Source organism: Elgaria multicarinata, chromosome 3 (assembly GCF_023053635.1).
Source record: "Elgaria multicarinata webbii isolate HBS135686 ecotype San Diego chromosome 3, rElgMul1.1.pri, whole genome shotgun sequence".
NCBI lineage: Eukaryota > Metazoa > Chordata > Lepidosauria > Squamata > Anguidae > Elgaria > Elgaria multicarinata.
Window position 1 is genome coordinate 146,279,519 of NC_086173.1, and position 20,751 is coordinate 146,300,269.

A 20,751-nucleotide genomic window follows, 5' to 3' on the forward strand; every position below is an offset into this window, starting at 1 on the left:
GGATTGGGTCACCCGTTTTTTTTAATGATTTTTTTACATTTCCCCCCTTAAACCCATTTCCTGGGTTGCAAAGGATCTTAGGAGTGCTGCTGCCTGGGGTGTGATTTAGCTAACAACAGCAACAACAACAACAACGGCGACAGCTTAGCGCTGTTGGGGATCGAGGGAAACAGGTATGTGGGATGAAGCTATATAAACCCACAGACAGAGTTTAGTAAATTATAGGTGCTTAATATGTGACAAGCAACAACAACGTTACCTCTGACCCTGGAGATTCTGAACCTGAGCGCACACACACACACACACACACACATCCCAGCTAGCCTGCTGCCTTCAGGTGTGGAGGATGCTGTCTGTCAGCAGTATTAAAATAAGATTAAATTGCCAGTCCGGTTGGCTTCTGTATATGGACTTATTTAGACGACATCAGCCACCATTTAGGGAAAACCTTTATGATTTTCCCTAAATGATGGGAAATCATTTAGGGAAAATCGGGGTGGGCGCCCATCTTATCCTTTGCTTCAGGCAGCAAAATGTCTTGGGCTAGTTGTGCAGCAAACTATTCACAATTCTAAAATCTTAGGCACACTCTGAAGAATTTCAAAACCAACAGGATCTTTCGCCGACAGAAGGATAAACGAGACTCAGGCTAGATCTACACCTTGTGTCAAATCATTACAATCCCATCATGGAATCCCATATGTCTAGGGTGACCATATGAAAAGGAGGACAGGGCTCCTGTATCTTTAACAGTTGCATAGAAGAGGGAATTTCAGCAGGTGCCATTAGTATATACGGAGAACTATGAGCAGATCTACACAGCGTCGTGAAGGCGCTTGCGTGCGCCTGCAGGGCACCCCGAAACTCCTTGTGTAGATCCTGCCCACAGAAGAGACGGAGGAGGAGGCAGCAGGGGCGGCCCCGCATCGCCCCTTGCGGGAATGAGGCGAAAAGTTTCCGGGCTCGGCGCGTCCTTGCCGCCACCAACCTCCCTGCCGGCCTCCTGCTGCCGGCGAAAGAGCCACCCGGGGCGGAGAGCTCGGCGGAAGAAGCCGCCGCCCCGCCTTCTTCCGCTGAGCTATCCGACCCGGGTTCGTCTTTCGCCGGCAGCAGGAGGCCGGTGGGGAGGCGGCGGCGGCAAGGACGCACCGAGCCCGGAAACTTTTCGCCCTGTCCCCGCGAGGGGCGATGCGGGGCTGCTGCCGCTGCCTCCTCCTCCGTCTCTTCTGTGGGCAGGATCTACACAAGGAGTTTCGGGGCGCCCTGCAGGCGCACGCAAGCGCCGTCACAACGCCTTCACGACTCTGTGTAGATCCGCCCCAGGTGAAATTCCCTCTTCATCACAACAGTTAAAGTGCAGGAGCTATACTAGAGTGACCAGATTTAAAAGAGGGCAGGGCACCTGCAGCTTTAACTGTGATGATGAAGAGGAAATTTCACCAGGTTATCCATATATACAAAAAACACCTGCTGAAATTCCCTTTTCTATGCAACTGTTAAAGATACAGGAGCCCTGTCCTCCTTCATATGGTCACCCTAGCTATGTCCCTCTTGCACATTTATACCTCATAGGACACACAATGATTTTGGTTGCGGTAACTTCGATAATGTGGAATAAAAAGCAGGAAATAACACTATGGAAGTGGTATGTGGAATGCGTAATGTACCCCAACAGTTATCAGTGCACTTCACTACTGCTTTATAGACCTAGAGCTTCATCACACCTCCTTTTTTTTCCTGGTTTGCCTCCATGATTTTTGCCTGTTTCATTAGTGGGTCAAGCTCATGGTCTGTTTCATATGTGTTTGTGGTATCACCACTGAACTGGTGAAATCTCCTTTCACTTGTTTGCTCTCCCACTCCACTCCACCCCACCCCAGCCCACCCCTTCTCCTTCCCCTTCCAGTTCATTGTTTCTTGTTGTTCAAATGAGTCAGCACAAGCCTGTTCATTCGACACAGCGTGCTAGAGGAGGAGAACCACCCCACCCTCCTCTTTCATCAGCAAGCCCTCCCTTCAAAGCACATGCTCCTAACAAAGGACATAGCGCATTAGTGCAAGGATGGCAATACACGGGGGTGGAAGGGCGCTTTAATCTTGCATGGAGGAAATAAACTGGACATTCCCTGCTCTAGGAAAACACAGAAAATGGAGGGGAAGAGGCGGGGTGACTGCAGGACAGGCATGACGTCAGGTGACTACTGTGCTGAAAAACACAAACCAGGCATGAGGAGAGTGCGATAAAACGCTGGTGTAATGGAGCTCTTTGCCTCAGTCAGTGGAGGCTGGTAGCTCTGACTTCGGTGGGCCTGTGAATCTATTTCAGTCAGAACCAGCCAGAAGTCTAAAGGAGCTATCCAAGGTGCTGAACTGCTACCCCAAACTAGGTTCAGCATCTTGGATAGCTCCTTTAGAGTTCTGATTGGTTCTGACTAAAACTGAGAATGGATTCACAGCCCCATCGAAGTCAGAGCCACCAGCCTCCCCTGGATTCAGGGTGAGGGCAAAGTGGTCCATATTAGTGGGGCAAAAAGATCTTAACTTCACACACCAGCTTGAGGGGATCTGATGTTAGAAAGCCACTGAGATGCCAATGTGCTGCAACAATGAGAAAGAGATTGAGAGAAAGGCCGAGACCAATTCAAAGTTAGGATTAGGAAAAGGACTAAAAATAAACTGGCAGCTATGATATCCCATTGTAGAATAAGCCCATGGTCATCCACAATTTGAAAACTCTTTTTCTGGTTGCCAAATCACAATTGAAAGAGGTTTAGACACAGGTATCAATGGACAGGCAAGGAAATGAAAAAGAGGTTGGATTAAAAAAAATGTTCATAAAGAGAAGATCATGTAGAAATTAAGTACACGTTGCATGCAAATTCACATAACAGAACTCTTTATAGGAAAAGTAGTTTCAGGAAGAGGCGTTTTGGAGTGAAGAGATGGCAGCAGCCAGGGGGAGGGGGAGGGTTTATTTATTTATTTATTTATTACATTTCTATACCGCCCAATAGCCGGAGCTCTCTGGGCGGTTCACAAAAATTAAAACCATTCAAAGTATAAAACAACAGTATAAAACCATAATATAAAATACAATATAAAAGCTCAACCAGATAAAAACAGCAGCAATGCAAAATTACAAATTTAAAACCATGTTATTTAAAATTTATAGATTGTTAAAATGTTGGGAGAATAAAAAGGTCTTCACCTGGCGTCTAAAAGCATATAATGTAGGTGCCAAGCGAACCTCCTTAGGGAGCTCATTCCACAGGGTTATTAACACTTCCCCCACTTGCTGTTTCTCTGCCCCAAATCCACCCCATCCCAGCTGCTTTTCCATCATGTGTTTCAAAACTGTGAGGACTGGAACCTTTAGAAAAGAACAAAGAGAGCAAATTATCAGGGCAGAAAAAACGCTACTTCTCAGGGATTGAAAATATATATATTTAGGCTCTCCTCTCCTCTTCATTTCATGCATATTTCTTCCATAGCATGTAGCTCCTCTGGGTACTCTACTCTGTCTAGATGAGAAGCTCTTTCACTTTCTCCAATTCTTTTCTTAGGGTATCATTGATTATCCCACCCAGGGAGAGGCCCATCACTCCGTCTCTTGTTCTGCTACTTACTTTTCCTGGAACAGTTGGCTTCTCTCTCTTTTGGCTCAACTCTGGATAGACCAACATTGTCCAGACTCCAGATGCTATAGTGAAGGAAATGTTAGGGATCACAGGAGTTGGAACAGTGGAGGCTTGTGTCTCAGATTTCAGTGGGGCTCTGAATCCATCCTGGGTTTTAGTCAGAACCAGTCAGAAATCTCAGGGATCTATCCAAGGTGCTGAACCCTATCCCCAAACTAGGTTGAGCACCTTGGATAGTTACTGTAGAGTTCTGGCTGGTCCTAACTAAAACCCAGAGTAGATTGACAGCCTCACCAAAAGTGGAGCCTGCAGTCCCCACTGAGTTGGAAAGTGTTAGCTAGAGGGAGAGAGACTGCAGGGATGGGGGAGGGGGGGAGGAGAGAGACACTCCATAGGAAAAGCAAGAGCAGAAGACACATGGAGAGCCAGAGCCAAGCAAAAGAAACGGACAGATGTGGTAAGATAAAAAGAGAAGGAGGGAGGGAGGCAAAAGGATAAAGAGATGCAGCATGTGGGAAAAGGTGGGTTGGCTAAATGGGAGAGAAAAATGATCAGATGGCTATGCAGAGAGTGGAGAGAGGCACAAGTTGGTCTTGTTTAGTTTCTGCAGAATATAACTGAATTGAATGTCTATGCTTTATACATCAATCTTATATACAGAAAGATCTAAGCAGAGAGAAAGAAGTTGAATGCATGCAGTAAGGTTAGAGAAAGAGAAGAAGAAGAAGAAGAAGAAGAAGAAGAAGAAGAAGAAGAAGAAGAAGAAGAAGAAGAAGAAGAAGAAGAAGAAGAAGACAGCCTGAGAATGTCCATTGGTGTGTGTCAGGGAGAAGGAGAGGGAGAGGTGAAGGGAAAGGATACTATCATACAGGGAACAGGAGGAAAATAGAAATGGGGATTTTTAAAGTCAGAAAGATGGGAAACAGCTACATAGTGGTGATCAGCATCAAAGATGAAGGAAAAGAGATGAACCTTCAACCTAAAACCCCTACCTTGGTTGGCCTTCTGCTTTAGCCCAGCATCTTTGCTATTCTGGTTGAGATCAGCATTGTATCCTGTAGCATCTGCATCCTGACAGTATAGCCAATTCTTTGTGTGTGTGTATGAGTGGGTACAAGGAGAGCTTTTTTTATGGGCATCTTTCTGATGCCCATATCTCCAGCAGATACTGAAAGTAGAAAGGACATTGCCTGGAAAGCTGCCATGGAGGAGCCCCAGGGAACCAGAACTCAGAACTGACTGAACAATTAGGGCAAAACTACATATTACATAGAGAGCGGTGTTGTTTAATGAAGCCCCAAAGGCCAATTCTCATTTGCAAAGCAGCCTCACGAGGGGAGGGGGGACTTGCATCAGAGAAGGGAAGGGAATACTCAACATTTTAAGAAAAGGAAAAAAGAGGAAGAGGGCAGAAACAATGAGGCAATTCTCAACAAAAGTGAGTACAAGTATTGTTAGCTGGGCCATAGCTGGTTGCTCTTCGCAAATTTAGATAGAGATCATGAACTGGAGATTCCTAGAACAAATCTGGCAACCTGTGAAATTTCATCTCGCTTGTCCATTCTACTGCTTACTATCCAGGGGAAGAGAAGTTGTAGGGAAGAAGCAGAGGCAGGAACAACCAGTATCCCGCTTTGTAGCAAAAAGGTGACCATCATGCTAATCAATGCATACCCATTCCTCAAAAAGATAAGCAATATTTTTTTAATTTAAGACCACCATCCACAATCATAGAGCCTTTCTGCACTAGGTTTTTATTGTGTGCTCCTGATCCCTTAATCACAGTACTTTGTGGGTCCTTTACACAATATCATCCTCCTCCAGAGCCTCTCCCATGCTTTGCAACCCTTGTCAGTTCCCCCCCCCCCCCCGTAATGAGGAAAGTCTGGTATTTTTCTCAATGGTGTTAAAGAAGCCTCTGTATTTGCACAATTCCACTATACCACAGCACCACCTAGACGTTGTGTAATAGAATATATAGAAAGGTAGAGAAATAAAGTCCCTGGGGGGGGGGGGGGGGAACACATGTGAAGAAGCTGATCTTAATTCCACAAAGGTGTGGGTTAAGAGCCTCCTGTAGAAAACTCCTAACCCTAAATAAGCTTTTAGAAGTAAGATATATACCACTATCTTGGCTTTCAATGTGATCTCCCATTTTTGGGATATGGAATTGGGAACTACTCATTCCTCGTTGTCAACCCTCTGCACACACTTCCCCACCAAGTGCTGACCCTCTCCTCCATTGACATCCCCAAAACAATTTGCTTCACCAAGTAGTCTAGGATGACCAAACAAAAAGGAGGACCTCTTTCTTTTGTACCTGGTCACTCTACAAAAGAGGGCAGGGCTCCTGCATTCTCTTTTCTATGCAACTGTTAAAGACACAGGACCCCAGTCCTCCTTTTCATATGGTCACCCTAGCAAGCTGAGCAGACATTTTATAAAAGACATTTCATTTCTTTTTAGAAAGACTTACAAAAATCACAAATTTCTTCATAAACTGGATGGAAAGAAAAAATGAATAGATAAAATAATAAAAGGAAATACATTGAATTTAAATCAAATCAATGACAGGGGGTAGTATATTTAACTTCTATTCATATTTTCCCACTTTACTTTACAGAACAAACCATATGTGGAATCCACGGCTGCTTAGAAGTTTTCTTTATAATTCTTCAGTATGGCAAGTTTTTATTTTTCCATAATCTGAGGAAAGGCTTTGACAAATACTGCTGTGTATGTCTCTGATCAGTATAAAAAATAAAATCCTGCCATGTTTTATAAAAATCAGATGTGTTGACTTTGCCTTTAGCTAGTTTCAGTTGATATGCCTTTTTTTCCCCATGGCTATTTGCCATAATTCTATATAACATGATTTCAATGTGAGAAGGTCTGCAGTTTTGGCTATGACTCTTCAGGCAGCCATCAGCTCTCGGGAGTAAGATTTGAACCAACAGCTCCTCCTGAACTCCCAAACTAGGACTGCTTAAGTCTGGCACGGCACCTTGGACTACTTAACCATCCAGATGGAGGGAGACACAATGGCCCAAACTGGCCCTCCCCTCTACCTGCAAACGGAGAAAGATTCACTTCAGCAATGGTTGGCTGGCTGCCTCAGATCTGATCTGTCTGCTGGCAGAAGTGGTTTCCCTGGGCAGGGGACCAAAAGGAGGTTGTCAGGAGTGGGAATCGAACCCACGCCTCCTCTCAGAGACCAGAACTCCCCAGCCAGGGCTACTTAAGTCTGGTGCCTTAGACCACTCAGCCATCCTGACTGAGGGAGATACATTATCGGCCCACCTGTCCTGCTGCAATTTCATAAAACCTTACCTGGTCAGTCTTCCCCATTATGGTGAGAGCTATTGTATTACCACTTAAATTATAATCATTATTTCTAAATCTACAACCTTAGATATAAATCAACACTTGCAAATGTTATGCAAATCTGTCTCCTCTTCTGCCCTCTTTTTGGGCATTGGGTAAGTGGCCACCTTAGGTCAAACCCACACTTCCTCCCAGGAACTAGAACTCCTGGGCTGGGCCTGCTTTCATCTGGTAGCTTACATCACTTGGCCGTCCTGTTGGAGGGATGTCCTGTTGGCCTTCCCCTCTGCCTGTATCCTGAAAAAGAGGCTTGCTTTCTCAATGTTGGGCTTCCTTGGATTTGGGGCTTTTCTAAATGAGCTATTTATAACATGTTTATTTCTGGCTAGTCATGGAAGTTTTCAGGTCAATTAAATGATGCTGTAAACAAACAGGATGTCTCCCGTGCACCCCCCTCCAATTCAGTTTTAAAATAGATCAGAGAAAAGCTGGAATAAACCCTTAAAAGTGCAGAATAAGCAGTGTGTAAAGCTGGCATTGCATTATGAAGTTGCTGAGGAAAGGAGGAAGGACTTTAAACTGAGGGAGAAGAGGGTAAAATGCCTCCCTGCAACAAAGGAAGGCAGATCTGATCCTGATGTGTCTACTCAGAAGTAAGTCCCATTGTATTCAATGGGGCTTACTTCTGAGTAAGTGTGCTGAGGGTTGCAAACTTATGCCACAATTCTACTTTGCTCCCATCCTATGGAATTTCCTGTCTCTGGAGGTCAGGCAGGAGCCAACTTTGTATTCCTTCTGGCACCTCCTGAAAACATCGTTCTTCCAGGAAGTCTTCCCTTAATGACCAGCCACAATTTTAATGCAGTTTGGCCACAGCTAGACCTAAGGTTTATCCTAGGATCATCCAGGGTTCGTCCCTGCCTGAGCACTGGATCCCCTGTGTGTCACCTAGATGAACAGGTTTGACCCCTGGATGATCCAGGGATAAACCTTAGGTCTAGCTATGGCCTTTGTTTCTTATAAAAATGTACTTTTAATGTGTTTTTATTCTTTTATTCAATTTGTCCATCACTCCAAAATTCTTGAATGGGGATCAGTATATAAATATTGTAAATAAAATAAATAATAAAATAAATATTTATCAAAAGTAAGTCCTGGTTTTTCTGCAGGCTGCGAGGAAACAGGGGACCAAAAGGAGGCCGTCAGAAGCAGGAATCAAACCAACACATCTTTCTTAAAACTGGAATGTCCATGCAAGTGCCACTTCTGCTCCTTAGGCCACTTAAGCTGGAAAGCAAAAACCTGGTCCTCCTGTCCAGCTGCAAACTGATAAAAGCCTTTTTTCAGCAACCGTCTGACTTTCTTTGGTGAGGACCAAAAGGCAGCTGTCAGGAGTGGGACTCAAACCCACACCTCCCTTTGGAGACAAGAACGCTCCAGCAGGAGCAACGTCACACCTTGAGTCTGGCACCTGATACCACTCAGCCATCCCGACATGCTGCAGAGCCTCCCTCTACAGCTCAGGGAGCTCTACAGCTCTCTCTACAGCTCAGAAAATAGCCATCTCTCTCAATCTCCCCATTCCAGTTTCAGCTTGCCTGCTGTGCACCCAGCAGCTAGAGCTCTGCAAATCTCTTTCTTGGAATGGTTTGAGGTATTGTGGCTGAGCTTCCTCACAGCAGCAGCATTGTGCCATTAATAGATGGGCACACATGAAACAGGTGAAACATGTCTTCAACATAACCAGTTCATGTCAAGAAAATCTGCACCTGGTAAATTTCTGCATACTGAGCAGCTATTAATGGCACCGAAGTAGCATCCATAAAAAAAGTGCAAAAGATGACAGGGCTGTGTCTGCACTTTTAATACTTGTGTTCAAGGACTATTAAAAGTGCATCTGGCCACCCTAGGCTACAGATGGGGAGAAGGGGCCATAGCTCAATGACAGAGCACCTACTTTGCATATAGAAGGCTGCAGGTTCAATCTCCAGCCGCTCCAAATAGGGCTGGAAAAACTGCCTGAAAATCAAGGACAGTTTATTTATTTATTGCATTTATATACCGCCCTATAGCCGAAGCTCTCTGGGCAGTTTACAAAAGTTAAAAACAGTATTCATTAAAACAAATATACAAAGTTGAAAAACATAAAAAGCATAAGTACAGTATCCTTATAAAAACAGCTATTCTGGGGTCCGTTAAAAACAAACAAACTCAGTATATGTTGTTAAATGCTGTTAAATGCCTGCAACCAGTTGAGCAGGAGTTGGCAACCTGGTATCCTCCAGTGGTTTTGGACTACATTTTCCCTGACTACTGGCCATACTGGCTAAGGCTGGTGGGTGTTGTAGCCCGGGTTGACACCTGGGTATAGGGAAGTCTAGTTTTATGATCAGACTTGGTATAAGGCAGCTTCCTAAGTCTGATCCTACGTGTGTTGTCTCAGAAGCAAGTCCCACTGACTTAAAGGGGGCTCGCTTACTCCCAAGTAAATGTGCGTATGATTTCAGCGTTAGTCGGAGTCAACAGCTTGGCTAGGCACAGCGTAGGGGAAAACTCTACAAAACCGGAAGCTTCCATGATGGATGGAGACGCTCTCTCTCCTCTTTCTTTTTCTACTGCTCTTGAAGGGCGGACGCTCTGTGCTCCTGAGCTTGTTTCTCCTGGAACCATTCTCGGCCAGCGCCACGCGTGGAACTACGCTTGGGAAAGCGAGATAAACAGGTGAGTGAACTGCAGGGAGCTTGGGAGGGATCGGACCATTTATATCAGCCCGATTTGGTACAGGGTTTGGGGGTTTTGCCTTTAAAGCTGTAATCCTGAAGCACTTTAGTAGGGAGTAAGTTCTGTTCCAGTTGTTGGGTAATCGTGCCTTAGGATTTGTGCTGCACGAGTTGCATAAAATTTTTATAGCCGCCTTCCGCAACCTGACACCCTTCAAATGTTTTGAACTACAACTCCCCTCATCCTAGACCGTTGGCTACTCTGGCTGGGGCTGTTGGGAGTTGTAAACTTCTGGAGGGCACCAGTTTGGGGAAGGCTTTTTAATAGAGATTTTCCTCGTCCAGTAACTGTGAGGGTGCAGAAGCAGCATTTGCAGAAATTCTCAAAAGTGCCGAAACTCTCTCCTCTTATCGACCCTTACAGAGTGTGGTCAGGGGTTGAAGGGCGCCCCTGTCATCAGAGATAGTGGGTCGTTTAGGGCAACCTTTCCCAACCATGTGCCTTCCAGGGGGTTTGGACTACAACTCCCATGCTGGGTGGGGCTGATGGCCAGTAACCAATGGTAGTTGTAGCCCAAAACATCTGGAGGATACCAGATTGGGGAAGACTGATACAAGATTGGATTGGCAGGAGCAGAGCCGGACTGCGTTCCTGTCCCTTGAAGTCCTACACATAAGGGCACATTCTTGCATCAAAAGTGGCTTCTCTTCCCTCCTCCCAGAAGCTCTGTGATGGGGAAAGCCACACCTTTGAACGTTCAGTTATCAAAGGTACAGGAGCTGCCTGGATCTTGGAACTCTAAATACAAATAGAAGATCTGCTCCTCTCCAGTGATTGTTAGTCCGACCTGCTATTGCAGTTTTCCATTGAGGTGCTTGGAAGAGCTGTTCAGATTCATTCTAAAGGCCAGGTTTAGAAGTGCTGAATGATAGGTAGAGAAGCATCACTCCCAGCCCAACTGGCAGTAGGTCATCTGCAAGTTTGAATGATATGTTGCTGCATTGTTTGATGGGAGTTGTATTTCCTTTTTCACTGTCCAAGATCCCGGAGGTCCCAAGATCCCGGAGGTCCCAAGATCCTAGAGAGTCAGTAGTGAAAGACAGATTCCATTCAGGGATGTTCTGGTGCTGTAGGCAGCGGGTACAGCATTACCAGCTTTTTTATATAAGATCAGCTCACAACACCATCTATTATAATAATAAAACAACTGCATATAGGATGTTCCTGGAAGATGTGAAGTTTGAATGATTTCCCCCATCACGTTTGCTGTCATTTGGGAGCATTTGATGAATTTCTTTCTGTATTATATAGGTATCTGTCTGAACGTAACCTTTGTTGACATGTGCCCATGTTGACGTGTGCCCATTTGCAGAATTCTGACTATAGGAAAGGGGGATTTTTGAGGAAGTTTTTGAAACATAGGATAGATCTATGCTAAGCTAGTTAGAGCTAGCTACGCCTAAGTTGAAATAATAATATATTCTTGTCATTTACACTGCCTCTGTTTTCCTCCCCTACAGTCTCTGTTTTCCTTGGTAATTATGGAGCAAGCTGGTTCCCACTTTGAGTCAGAACTTGATTTCTGTCCTGAGTGTGGTACAGTCCTACCTCTGCCAAGTGTCCAGGACAAGGTGACATGTCCTTGTTGCTTTTTCTTCATTGATGTGCGAGGTGAGGGTCTTTTTCTGACGCTTTTGGTACCAGCGCCACGAGACACCTTAGCAGTGTAGATGAAGTTCAACTTCATTCTGTCTGACTCAGTCCCTCCACAATGGAAACTCTCAGAGAGAGGAGCAGCTTTCCTGGAGTACTGGAGTTCTATATACACCAAGATCTGGACATAACTGTAGGAGTGTGATTCATCTCAGTAAGCGTCCACCCACCCTGCACCACCACAACTTCAGAAGTTGTAAATACCTACACCCACCATTATACTTTTGGGAACCTAGGTTCATTAAAAGTTAAGGTAGCAATTATCCTCCCCATTCCAAACAGTTTCCATTAACTTGAGTCTTTGATCTTTTATGTAGGCATTTGAAGCAATAATTTCCAGATCAGTCTGTCCTAAATTCATTCAGCCTTAAAAGTCAATTCTGTCCCACAAAAACTGCCAACAGCTTTTTCCATTCTTCCATGTACAATACACGAGATTTCTGCTGGAGCCAATATAAACTGTAATGAATTAAAGTCCTATATGAGGCACAGTCGCCACTGATGGAGACCAAAGATTTATTTATTTACTGTATTTAAAATATTTTTGTCTTGCTCTTCATCTGTGAAAGCTCCTAGAGTGGCTTGCATAAAATCGAAATGCCATGATACAAAAAGGAAAGGGGGTAGGGAATGAAGAGGAATAAATTTATTTTATTTTTATTGCATTTATATCCCACCTTTTCTTCCTCCTTAAGAAACCAAAGGCGGCATACATAATCCTCTCCGTTTTATCCTCACAACAACAGCCCTATGAGTTAGGTTGGGCTGAGAGTCTGTGACTGGCCCAGAATCACCCAGGTGAGCTTTATGGCTGAGTGGGGACTAGAACCCAAATCTCCCAGTCCCCAGTCCAACACTTTAAACACTACACCACACTGGCTCTCAAAGAGTGTGGTGTGGTGTGGTGTTCTGCAGGCCAAGTGATAAAAAGAGCATCCTCCCTCAACATGTCAAATTACATCACTGGACCAAGGGACATGTTGATCTCCTCTGCCCACCCCAACATCTTGCTTGCTCTCATAAGAATTCTTCAATTGTTGGTTTCATCCACATCTCTTACCCACCTCCTTTGGCATAATGGAGAATTTTGAATTCTCCTGATGTTTAAATATGAAGATAAGGCATTTTATCTAAGCCAGAGTTGGATTTAGTTCTTACGAACAGCAGATAAGATTATAAACCTGTGTCTGGGCTGTACGACATTGGACTGCACATGACAGAATGCTCCACCAAACAAAAAAGCAAAATAGAAATCCCATCATTTAGAAAACTAGATGTCAGGGAGAAGGAGCCTAGTCTACTCTTCCTGACAAGCTAGATTTTTATATGCAGGGATTTTTTTTTATTTTAATGTGGGAGCATTCAGTCATATGAACCCCTACCTCAACTCTGAAGTGGTACAGTCAAGTAATGACGTTACTACTGGATCTGCTGTTTGCAAGAACAAGGCCTAGAATGTATAAAGCTTGAGCAATGTCTAGCAGAACTTTGGGAAGGAAGAGGGGAGCACAGGGAAAGGAAGCTACTTTAATGCCATTAGCCATGTACTCTCACAAAATGGGGCATGTGTGTAAAATGTAAAGAATATTAGGGGGAACCTATAATGTTTAATTAACCTGTTCTCAGTTATCCCTCATGTTTCTTCTCTACACAGATTTTGAAAGGAGAGTTATCCATACATCCATCACCTTCAACAGGATAGATGCCACATCTTCCACAATGAGTGAAGGAAACGCAGTCAAAGGACCATTGGTGAGTGAATGGAGAGAAATATTTCACATTAGTAATCATCCAATTGTCTCTAGCAAAAGATTCCAAAGGGGTGTTGAACTTCAGGCCAGGGTTAAATCTGGTCCTCTGGGGTTCCCCCGAAGGCCACGTCCACTTTCCCACATCGCCAGGTGATTTCCTCCCCCTCCCTAAATAGTTTGGTGGTTTCCCAACATTTGCAGAGTTTCCCCCCATTTTGGCAGTGAGAGCTTTAAGCTAAAATATACTGGTATTTTGGCCCCACTCCTTTTGCCTTTAGCTCCACCCACCACTAGAAGGAGCCCCAGAGCGCATCTCCGAAAAAGCACCCCACCACTTTAATCCTAAGGGAAAACAAGAAGCATTGGGGTACAGCGGCATGTAGGTTGAATCAGTTAGGACAGCTTTGCTGTTCCCTGCCTACAGCTATATCTGTAGGTCAGCCTTTCCCAACCTGGCACCGTGCAGAGGTGTTAGACTACAACTCCCATTATCCCCAATGGCCGGGGATGATGGGAGTTGTCCAACACATCCAGAGGGCACCAGTTTGGGAAAGGCTGCTGTTAAGTGTTGGGCAGCAAGAAAGAAGATACTACTTAAATTAAAATCTGATTCCACCAACTGTATGTTGTTAGATAAAAGTTTTAAAATATTAGTTGGAAAGTTTCAGAATTCATTTTTTGGATATGAAATTTTCATTGTGGATCTTGGAATCCAACAACAGACTTTGGGTTCTACCCATCAGCTGTCAGGAACAAAATGTAGGGTTGAAATTCCCAAATTTGAAATCTGGATGCTAAGCTTGGAATTCTAGATGTTTTTCGATGTTTTGGAATTCCTGATGGGTCCATACTAAGTTCTGGCAGAAGTTTGTTTTAGCTGTGCTTGCAGCCTGAGAGAATTGGGACATAGGAGCTACAATCGGAGCTTATAAGGGAATGCAAATGTCAAAGTGATAATGCTTTCAACAGCAGGAACTGAACTCAAGTCAGTATTGGGTCTTGTAGCTCCACAAGCCACAGAAAGAGGTGATGCCACAGTCTCTGTTTCAGGCCTAGCACTGTAGCTAGAAAGAAAAGGGACAATAGCGGCACAACTTTTGTGTTGCCTAGAAGTCTTTTCTGTGGGCTGTGGGAGGAGATGCCTTGACATAAAGCAGGGGTGGGGAACTGGTGCCCTCCATAACTTCTTGGACTCCAATCCCTATAATCTCTGACCATTAGCTATGCTGGCTGGAGCTGATAGGAGTCAGAGTCCAAAAACATCAGAAGAGCCAAAAGAACTGGAGTACTGCCATCTTTGTATTCTCTGCCTCTGTGGTCTAGCTCTGTAGGACTAGCTCAGGGTCAGCAGTATTAAACATATCAAGCCCCCCTGGGGACCCAAATCAAGCCCTTTGGGGACCCAAATAGGACTCCTATGACACTCCATATAATTCAAATTATGCTCAAGGCCGAGAAGCTGCAAATAGCAGACTGATGTGATTACTTAACATAGGGATGAGGGAGTATTATGGGAGAGGGAGAAAAATGTCTCCCTATCCACGTTCTCCACACCATGCAACGTTTTGTACACCTCTGTCAAGTCTCCCCTTTGCCTCTTTTTTTCCAAGCTAAGCAATCCCAGCTGTTGTGACCTTATGTCAAAGAGAAGATGCCCCAATCCCTTGATCATGTTAGATGCCCTTTTCTGCCCTTTTCCCAGTTCTTGCCATTTAAATCCCCTCATGTGCATAAGGCAAACCCAAAGCAAGTCAGTGTTCCTTGCGTTGGCAAAGTGGAAGCAGAAAGACATTAGAACTGCCCTTGCAGTGTTTCTCTGGCTGGGATTGACTCCACTCACATCGGAAAGAGGAATTGGAGAGATGATATTCATTTGATTGATTGATTGCATTTGTATACTGCCCAATAGCCAAAGCTCTCTGGGCAGTTCACAAAAAATAATGACGCTGTGGTGATGGTGTCATTTTGGGGGGTGAGAAGCTGTGGGTGTGGTCTTACAGTTCAGTGGATCAGTTGATCCTCATTTGGGTTTTGTACATAGGCCATAAAGAAACAGAATGTTGTGCAGTCTAGCTCAGTGTCGTAGAGCCCTTGCTTTGCATGCAGAAGGTCCCAGGTTCGATCCCCAGCTTCTCCAGGTAGGGTGAGGAAAGAATCCTGCCTGAAACCCTGGAGAGCCATTGCTGCCAGTCGGTGTTGACAGTATGGGGCTAGATGGATCAGTGGTCTGACCCAGTATAAGGCAACTTTTGATTAATCGGCAAAATGCCTGGGCTTGCCCCTATAGACAAATGGAGAAGCTATCAGGAATGAGGACCCAATTTCTGAGTGGTTGGAGACATTGACACACCAGCCCCATCTCTGGTGATTGTAAGCAGAGAGGAACGCTCATCCCACAGCCCTGATCTTGTCCTCTTCAACCCTTTCAGATTGACAGGAGGTGTCCCCAGTGTGGGCACGAAGGCATGGCATACCATACCCGACAGATGAGGTCTGCGGATGAAGGGCAGACGGTCTTCTACACCTGCATCCAGTGCAAGTAAGAAACCTCCTGATGACCGTTCGTGCAACGCTCCCTCAACCCAACCCAACCCCATTCAACTTGTTCATGCTTTACAGCTGGGGTGGGGGACCTCTTTCAGCCTATGGGCTGTCAGAGAAGTTCTCGGGAGCCGCATTCCAGTGCTGAACAATCCCAAAGGCAAAGTGTGTGGGCCCAAAATACAAAATAAAATAGCATATTGTAACTTAAAGGTGCTACTGCCAGTAACTAAGCCTTAGAAGAAGCATTTCAACCTTTCAGTGGGGGAAAACAGCGCACAAAAGCTGGGAAACCACTAAATGATCAATGGTCGAGGGAAAAGGGGGTAGGGGGTAGGGAGCAGGGCCATTTGGGGTGCCCCAGAGGGCTGGATTTGGGCTTCGGGCCTGAGTTTCACCACTCTGCTTAAAAAACGCATTGACTTGTCTCTTCTCCAGTTGATTTGTCGAGGAATGTGTGCAGCAAACTTTATTAAGATTGCATCGTTCAGTCTGGCCTGGCTTTGGTTGTCTTGGTGGACGATCTATGCCAGAAACTAGGTGCATCCTAGTTGGTTCTACTGGACCTCTTGGTGGCTTTTGATCCATATGAGCTGAGGATGGGTTTTGGAGGCACTGGTTTATGATGGCTCCAATTATTCCTGGAGAGTAGGCCTCAGAAGATGGTATCTGCGGGATATCCTCATGGTCATTGGCTTTTGAGATCCTGGAAGGATCCATCCTGCCCCTCACGTTGTTCAACACTTATGTGGAACCAATGGGAGAGGTTGTTCATAGTGTTGTTGCGTGGTGTCATTAATTCTCTTATCCTCTGTGAAATAGTTCTATCCATATTGTTGTTGATACTATGGACCTCAGTGAGGTCCATGATATTTATGACTTGGCTTTTGTTTTAAATCCAGGTTCCAAGAGAAGGAAGATTCTTGATCAAGTTTGCCCAAATGTGTGGGGGACACGGTCAGAGAAACGCCTCACATCCTGATAGAATCGCTTCAGAAAGTCGGCTTTGGATTGCCACTGTGACAGTGGAATGCTTTTGGGTGCTATGGAAGCATCCTCTCGCTTTAGCTGAGTGATTTGCAGATGGTGACTGTAGGCCTTTGGTAGTGGGCTACAAACGGAAATAACAGCAGGAACAGCACATGACAAAATTGTCTTTCAGGAAGCCCAAAATCTTACCAGTTTGTGTCTTCTCTTCTTTCCTCATATGTTGAACCAATCCAGGATTAAACATAATGTGTGCTTTTGTTGCAAGTCTTCCTGTTGTAGCTGCTGCTGTCATCCATCTCCCAGAACATTTATTTTATTTTTTATTACATTTATATTCTGCCTTTTTTCCTCTTGCAAGGAACCCAAGGTGACTTACATGGCCATCCTCCTCATCTCCATTTTATCCTCACAATAACCCTGTGAGGGAAACAGAATCAACCAAATTGACGCATATAAATACCTGGGCGTATGGTTTCATGAAGCTCAAAACTGGAGGGCACATGGCAAACACACCAAGAGCAAAGCTGAACAAACCATTGGTGCGTTATCCCGATTCTTCATTGCGAAAGGTGGGAAATATCTACCGGCAGCCATCCGGGTTTACAAAGCTAAAATAGTGTCTCAGACTCTGTTTGGAGCTCCAATATGGTTTCCACACTTCAAAAGTTCTCTTGAAGGAGTGCAACATCTCTACCTCAGGCTTATATTCGGGGTCCCTAGATGTGTTTCTGGTGCTGCCCTCAACTTGGAGGCTGGACTAAGTACACTAAAATGCCAAGCTTGGATATTCACCATACATTACTGGCTCCGCTGTCACCTAACGCTCACTTCCAACTCCTTGGTTACCAAAGTCCTGTTAGAACCCTCCGAATCTCACTGGTCTAGGGCAGTGGTGCAAAAAGTAACCTCAATAGGGCTATCCCCTTTTTTCCTGCTATCTCTGGACTTGGACAGCGCTAAACAGATCACCAAACAGAGACTACTGTATATAGACCACCAAGAGCTCCGGGGAACTGCCTGGGAACCATGTTCCCCCCAATCATTGGGTCTCCTAGTCCCTTCTTGCAAAGACGGAATGCCATACCTGGGTTGGTTAACCATTCCCAAATACAGGAAAGCATTCACCCTAGCAAGATTTAACGTCCTCCCCTCCAAGTTGCTGGAGGGGAGATATAAGAAAATTCCATCCAAAAACAGATACTGCCCATGTAATAACATCGAGGTGGAATCCATTCTGCATGTGCTCTTCCATTGCAATTTTTACCAACAGGCAAGAAAAGACCTATTATGTCCTATTATGCAACGTCTCCCTGGACGATCCCCTAAGTCACTCCTGATTAGTCTACTTCAGGGCTCCAGTAAATCTACCACTGAGCAGGTGGCCAAATTCCTGAATTTGGCCATCCGCACCAGATCGCTTACGGATGTTGATTGCGCTTAAATCCACAGATTAGCAATTTTATCATCTATATATCCCTCCCTTTTTCACTATGCTAGGCCCCAATAACCCAATTCTGTTCCCTTTTCAGAAACCAACAAATAACAATCTAGTATCTTTAGTGATTTTGTAACACTCCTCCTTTTTTATCCCTACTCTGTATTGTTTTATATAATGGTGTATCTTCTTGTTTTATATTGGTCTGTTGACTGTAAATAAAGAAATACAAAATACAACCCTGTGAGGTAAGTTAGGCTGAGAGTCAGCGACAGGGCCAAAAACTCACCCAGTGAGTTTCATGGCCGAGTGGGGACTAGAACCTGGATTGCCTGAGTCCCGGTCCAACACTAACCACTATACCACAGTGGCTTTCCTATTTCCCTCTAGCCTCTTGATACCCCCTCTTGATATAAGCTTTTGAGCTACTTGTGCTTTGTGTCTGCTGGGGAGATGCATTTCTTTTTGGCCATGCTCCAGCCTTATTTCAAGAAAGGAAATGGGAAAGCCATATGGTTTGCTGCATAGCAGCCAGTCATATCACCCCTATCCTTGTGCAAGGGGGGTTATTCTTCCTGCTCCACTGTTCCTCTTTTTGGAACTGATGTCATGAGGCTGCAGTGGAAAAGGAAGGGGTTGGGTAACACAGTCTTTCTTGGGCCAGATTTGGCCCCTGGTCCACAAATGCTGACCCCTAATCAATGAAGATTTGCAACACATAGATAAGCTATGAGGGGTGGAGGGACAGCCAAGAGAATTGTCTTTCAGAAGCCCTACCTCCTGGGCTTCAAGGTACCTTTTATGTGAAGAGGGACTAAGTGACTTTGAACCAAAGTAGTTCAAATTCTTATTCATGTATGTTTTCCTTTCTAGGATTAGTTAAAAGATCCCTTCATAACATGAATAGGTAGAATAAAGTATTTTATGTTTTTCTTTCTATATTTGTCTTTGATTTAGTGATCAAAATGGGAGTGGGGGGAAAGGCAGTGGAATTTAGACAAATCCTTGGAGATGGCTATCAATAGCTACTAGTCCTGATGGCTCTGTGCTCCCTTCAGTATCAGAGGCAGTAAGCCTGCGTGCACCAGTTGCTGAGAACCATGGGTGTGAGAGGGTGCTGTTGCGCTGTGTCCTGCTTTGTTGGTCCCTGGTCGACAGCTGGTTGGCCACTGTGTGAACAGAATGCTTGAGTGGATGGACCATCCCATAGCATTGCTCCCAAAGTTCAGGCTAAAGATTACGTAATATGGATTCATTGCCACTTGGCTTTATATTTGACTCCTCGCTCTCCTTTACTCCTCACATCGAGGCAGTAGCTAAATCCTGTCGTTTCTTCCTATATAATATTGCCAGGATTCGACCATTTTTGTCTGTCTCTTCTGCCAAGACTCTCGTTCATGCACTGGTTATCTCTCGGCTGGACTACTGCAACCTTCTTCTCTCTGGCCTTCCTTCGTCTCACATCAGTCCGCTGGTCTCTGTCCACCACTCTGCCGCTAAGATCATCTTCCTGGCCCGCCGCTCTGACCATGTCACTCCACTTCTGAAATCTCTTCATTGGCTTCCAATTCACTCCAGAATCCAATATAAACTTCTGCTGACCTTCAAAGCTCTTCACGGTCTAGCTCCTTCCTATCTCTCCTCTCTCATCTCACACTATCGCTCCGCTCGGGCTCTCCGCTCCTCTGATGCCATGCTTCTCGCCTGCCCAAGGACCTCCACTTCCCTTACTCGGCTTCGTCCTTTTTCTTCTGCTGCCCCTTACGCCTGGAACGCTCTTCCAGAACACTTGAGAACTACAAACTCAATCACTGCTTTTAAAACTCAGCTAAAAACTTTTCTTTTCCCTATAGCCTTCAAATATTGAGTTTGTTCTGACTCTATACTGTTAGCTTCACCCTACCCGGTGCCTGTTTACACTTCCCTGTGCCTGTTTGCATTCTCCTTCCCTCTTTATTGTTTACTACAACTTATTAGATTGTAAGCCTATGCGGCAGGGTCTTGCTATTTACTGTGTAATCTGTACAGCACCATGTACATTGATGGTGCTATATAAATAAATAAATAAATAAATAAATAATAATAATAATAATAATAATAATAATAGAGTACTCAAAACCAAGGTAGTTAAAACAGTGGGTAAGTGCACAAATCTATGCATGTTTAAACAGAAAACAGTTGCATAATACTGAGTATTCCTCAGCCAGTACGGGTGGTTGGGGTGTGCTGAGAGTTGTAGAACTTGTTTCCATCTAAACATGCATAGGATTTCACTGTTACAGACTTAAGAAATGTATTATGGCATAAGATTTTGCAGACTAGGGATTTCAATCACTATAAAGCTCTATGGTGTATCTCAAGATGCTTTTGCTGCCATGCTTTCAAAGCATTTGGTCCAGTATCAATAATGCTGATTGTCTTAATCTCAGAGGTGTTTAGTTTATTTATGTTTGCTTCCAGGCCAGTTATAACACTGGCAGAACAAGTTGCCAAACCAGCTGTGTGCTGTGTAGAGGTTTTTTTCTTGTGGACTACAACTCCCAGCATTCCTGGCCATTGTCCTTGTAGGTTGAGGCTGCTGGGAGTTGAAGTCCAAAACATCCAGAGGCCAACAGGTTGGGGAAGACGGCATATACCT

At 44.7% G+C, this 20,751-nt stretch overlaps 1 protein-coding gene and 1 non-coding gene across 2 annotated transcripts in view; one reads left to right on the top strand and one right to left on the bottom strand.

Moving 5' to 3' along the window:
• POLR1H (RNA polymerase I subunit H) overlaps positions 1–16,942 on the top strand; it is a 64,158-nt gene extending 47,216 nt beyond the window's left edge. Inside the window, exons 2-6 of the mRNA XM_063122252.1 lie at positions 9,660–9,683; positions 11,204–11,354; positions 13,051–13,148; positions 15,577–15,686; positions 16,591–16,942. Of these exons, the coding sequence (XP_062978322.1) occupies positions 11,225–11,354; positions 13,051–13,148; positions 15,577–15,686; positions 16,591–16,615 (363 nt within the window). The 5' untranslated portion in view covers positions 9,660–9,683; positions 11,204–11,224 and the 3' untranslated portion in view covers positions 16,616–16,942. The remainder of the gene's footprint in view (positions 1–9,659; positions 9,684–11,203; positions 11,355–13,050; positions 13,149–15,576; positions 15,687–16,590) is intronic.
• On the bottom strand, positions 6,813–6,913 carry TRNAL-UAA (transfer RNA leucine (anticodon UAA)). Its single transcript is given in 2 exon segments — positions 6,813–6,858; positions 6,876–6,913. It is a non-coding gene; the product is annotated as a tRNA-Leu (tRNA).
• Positions 16,943–20,751: the final 3,809 nt, after the last annotated feature.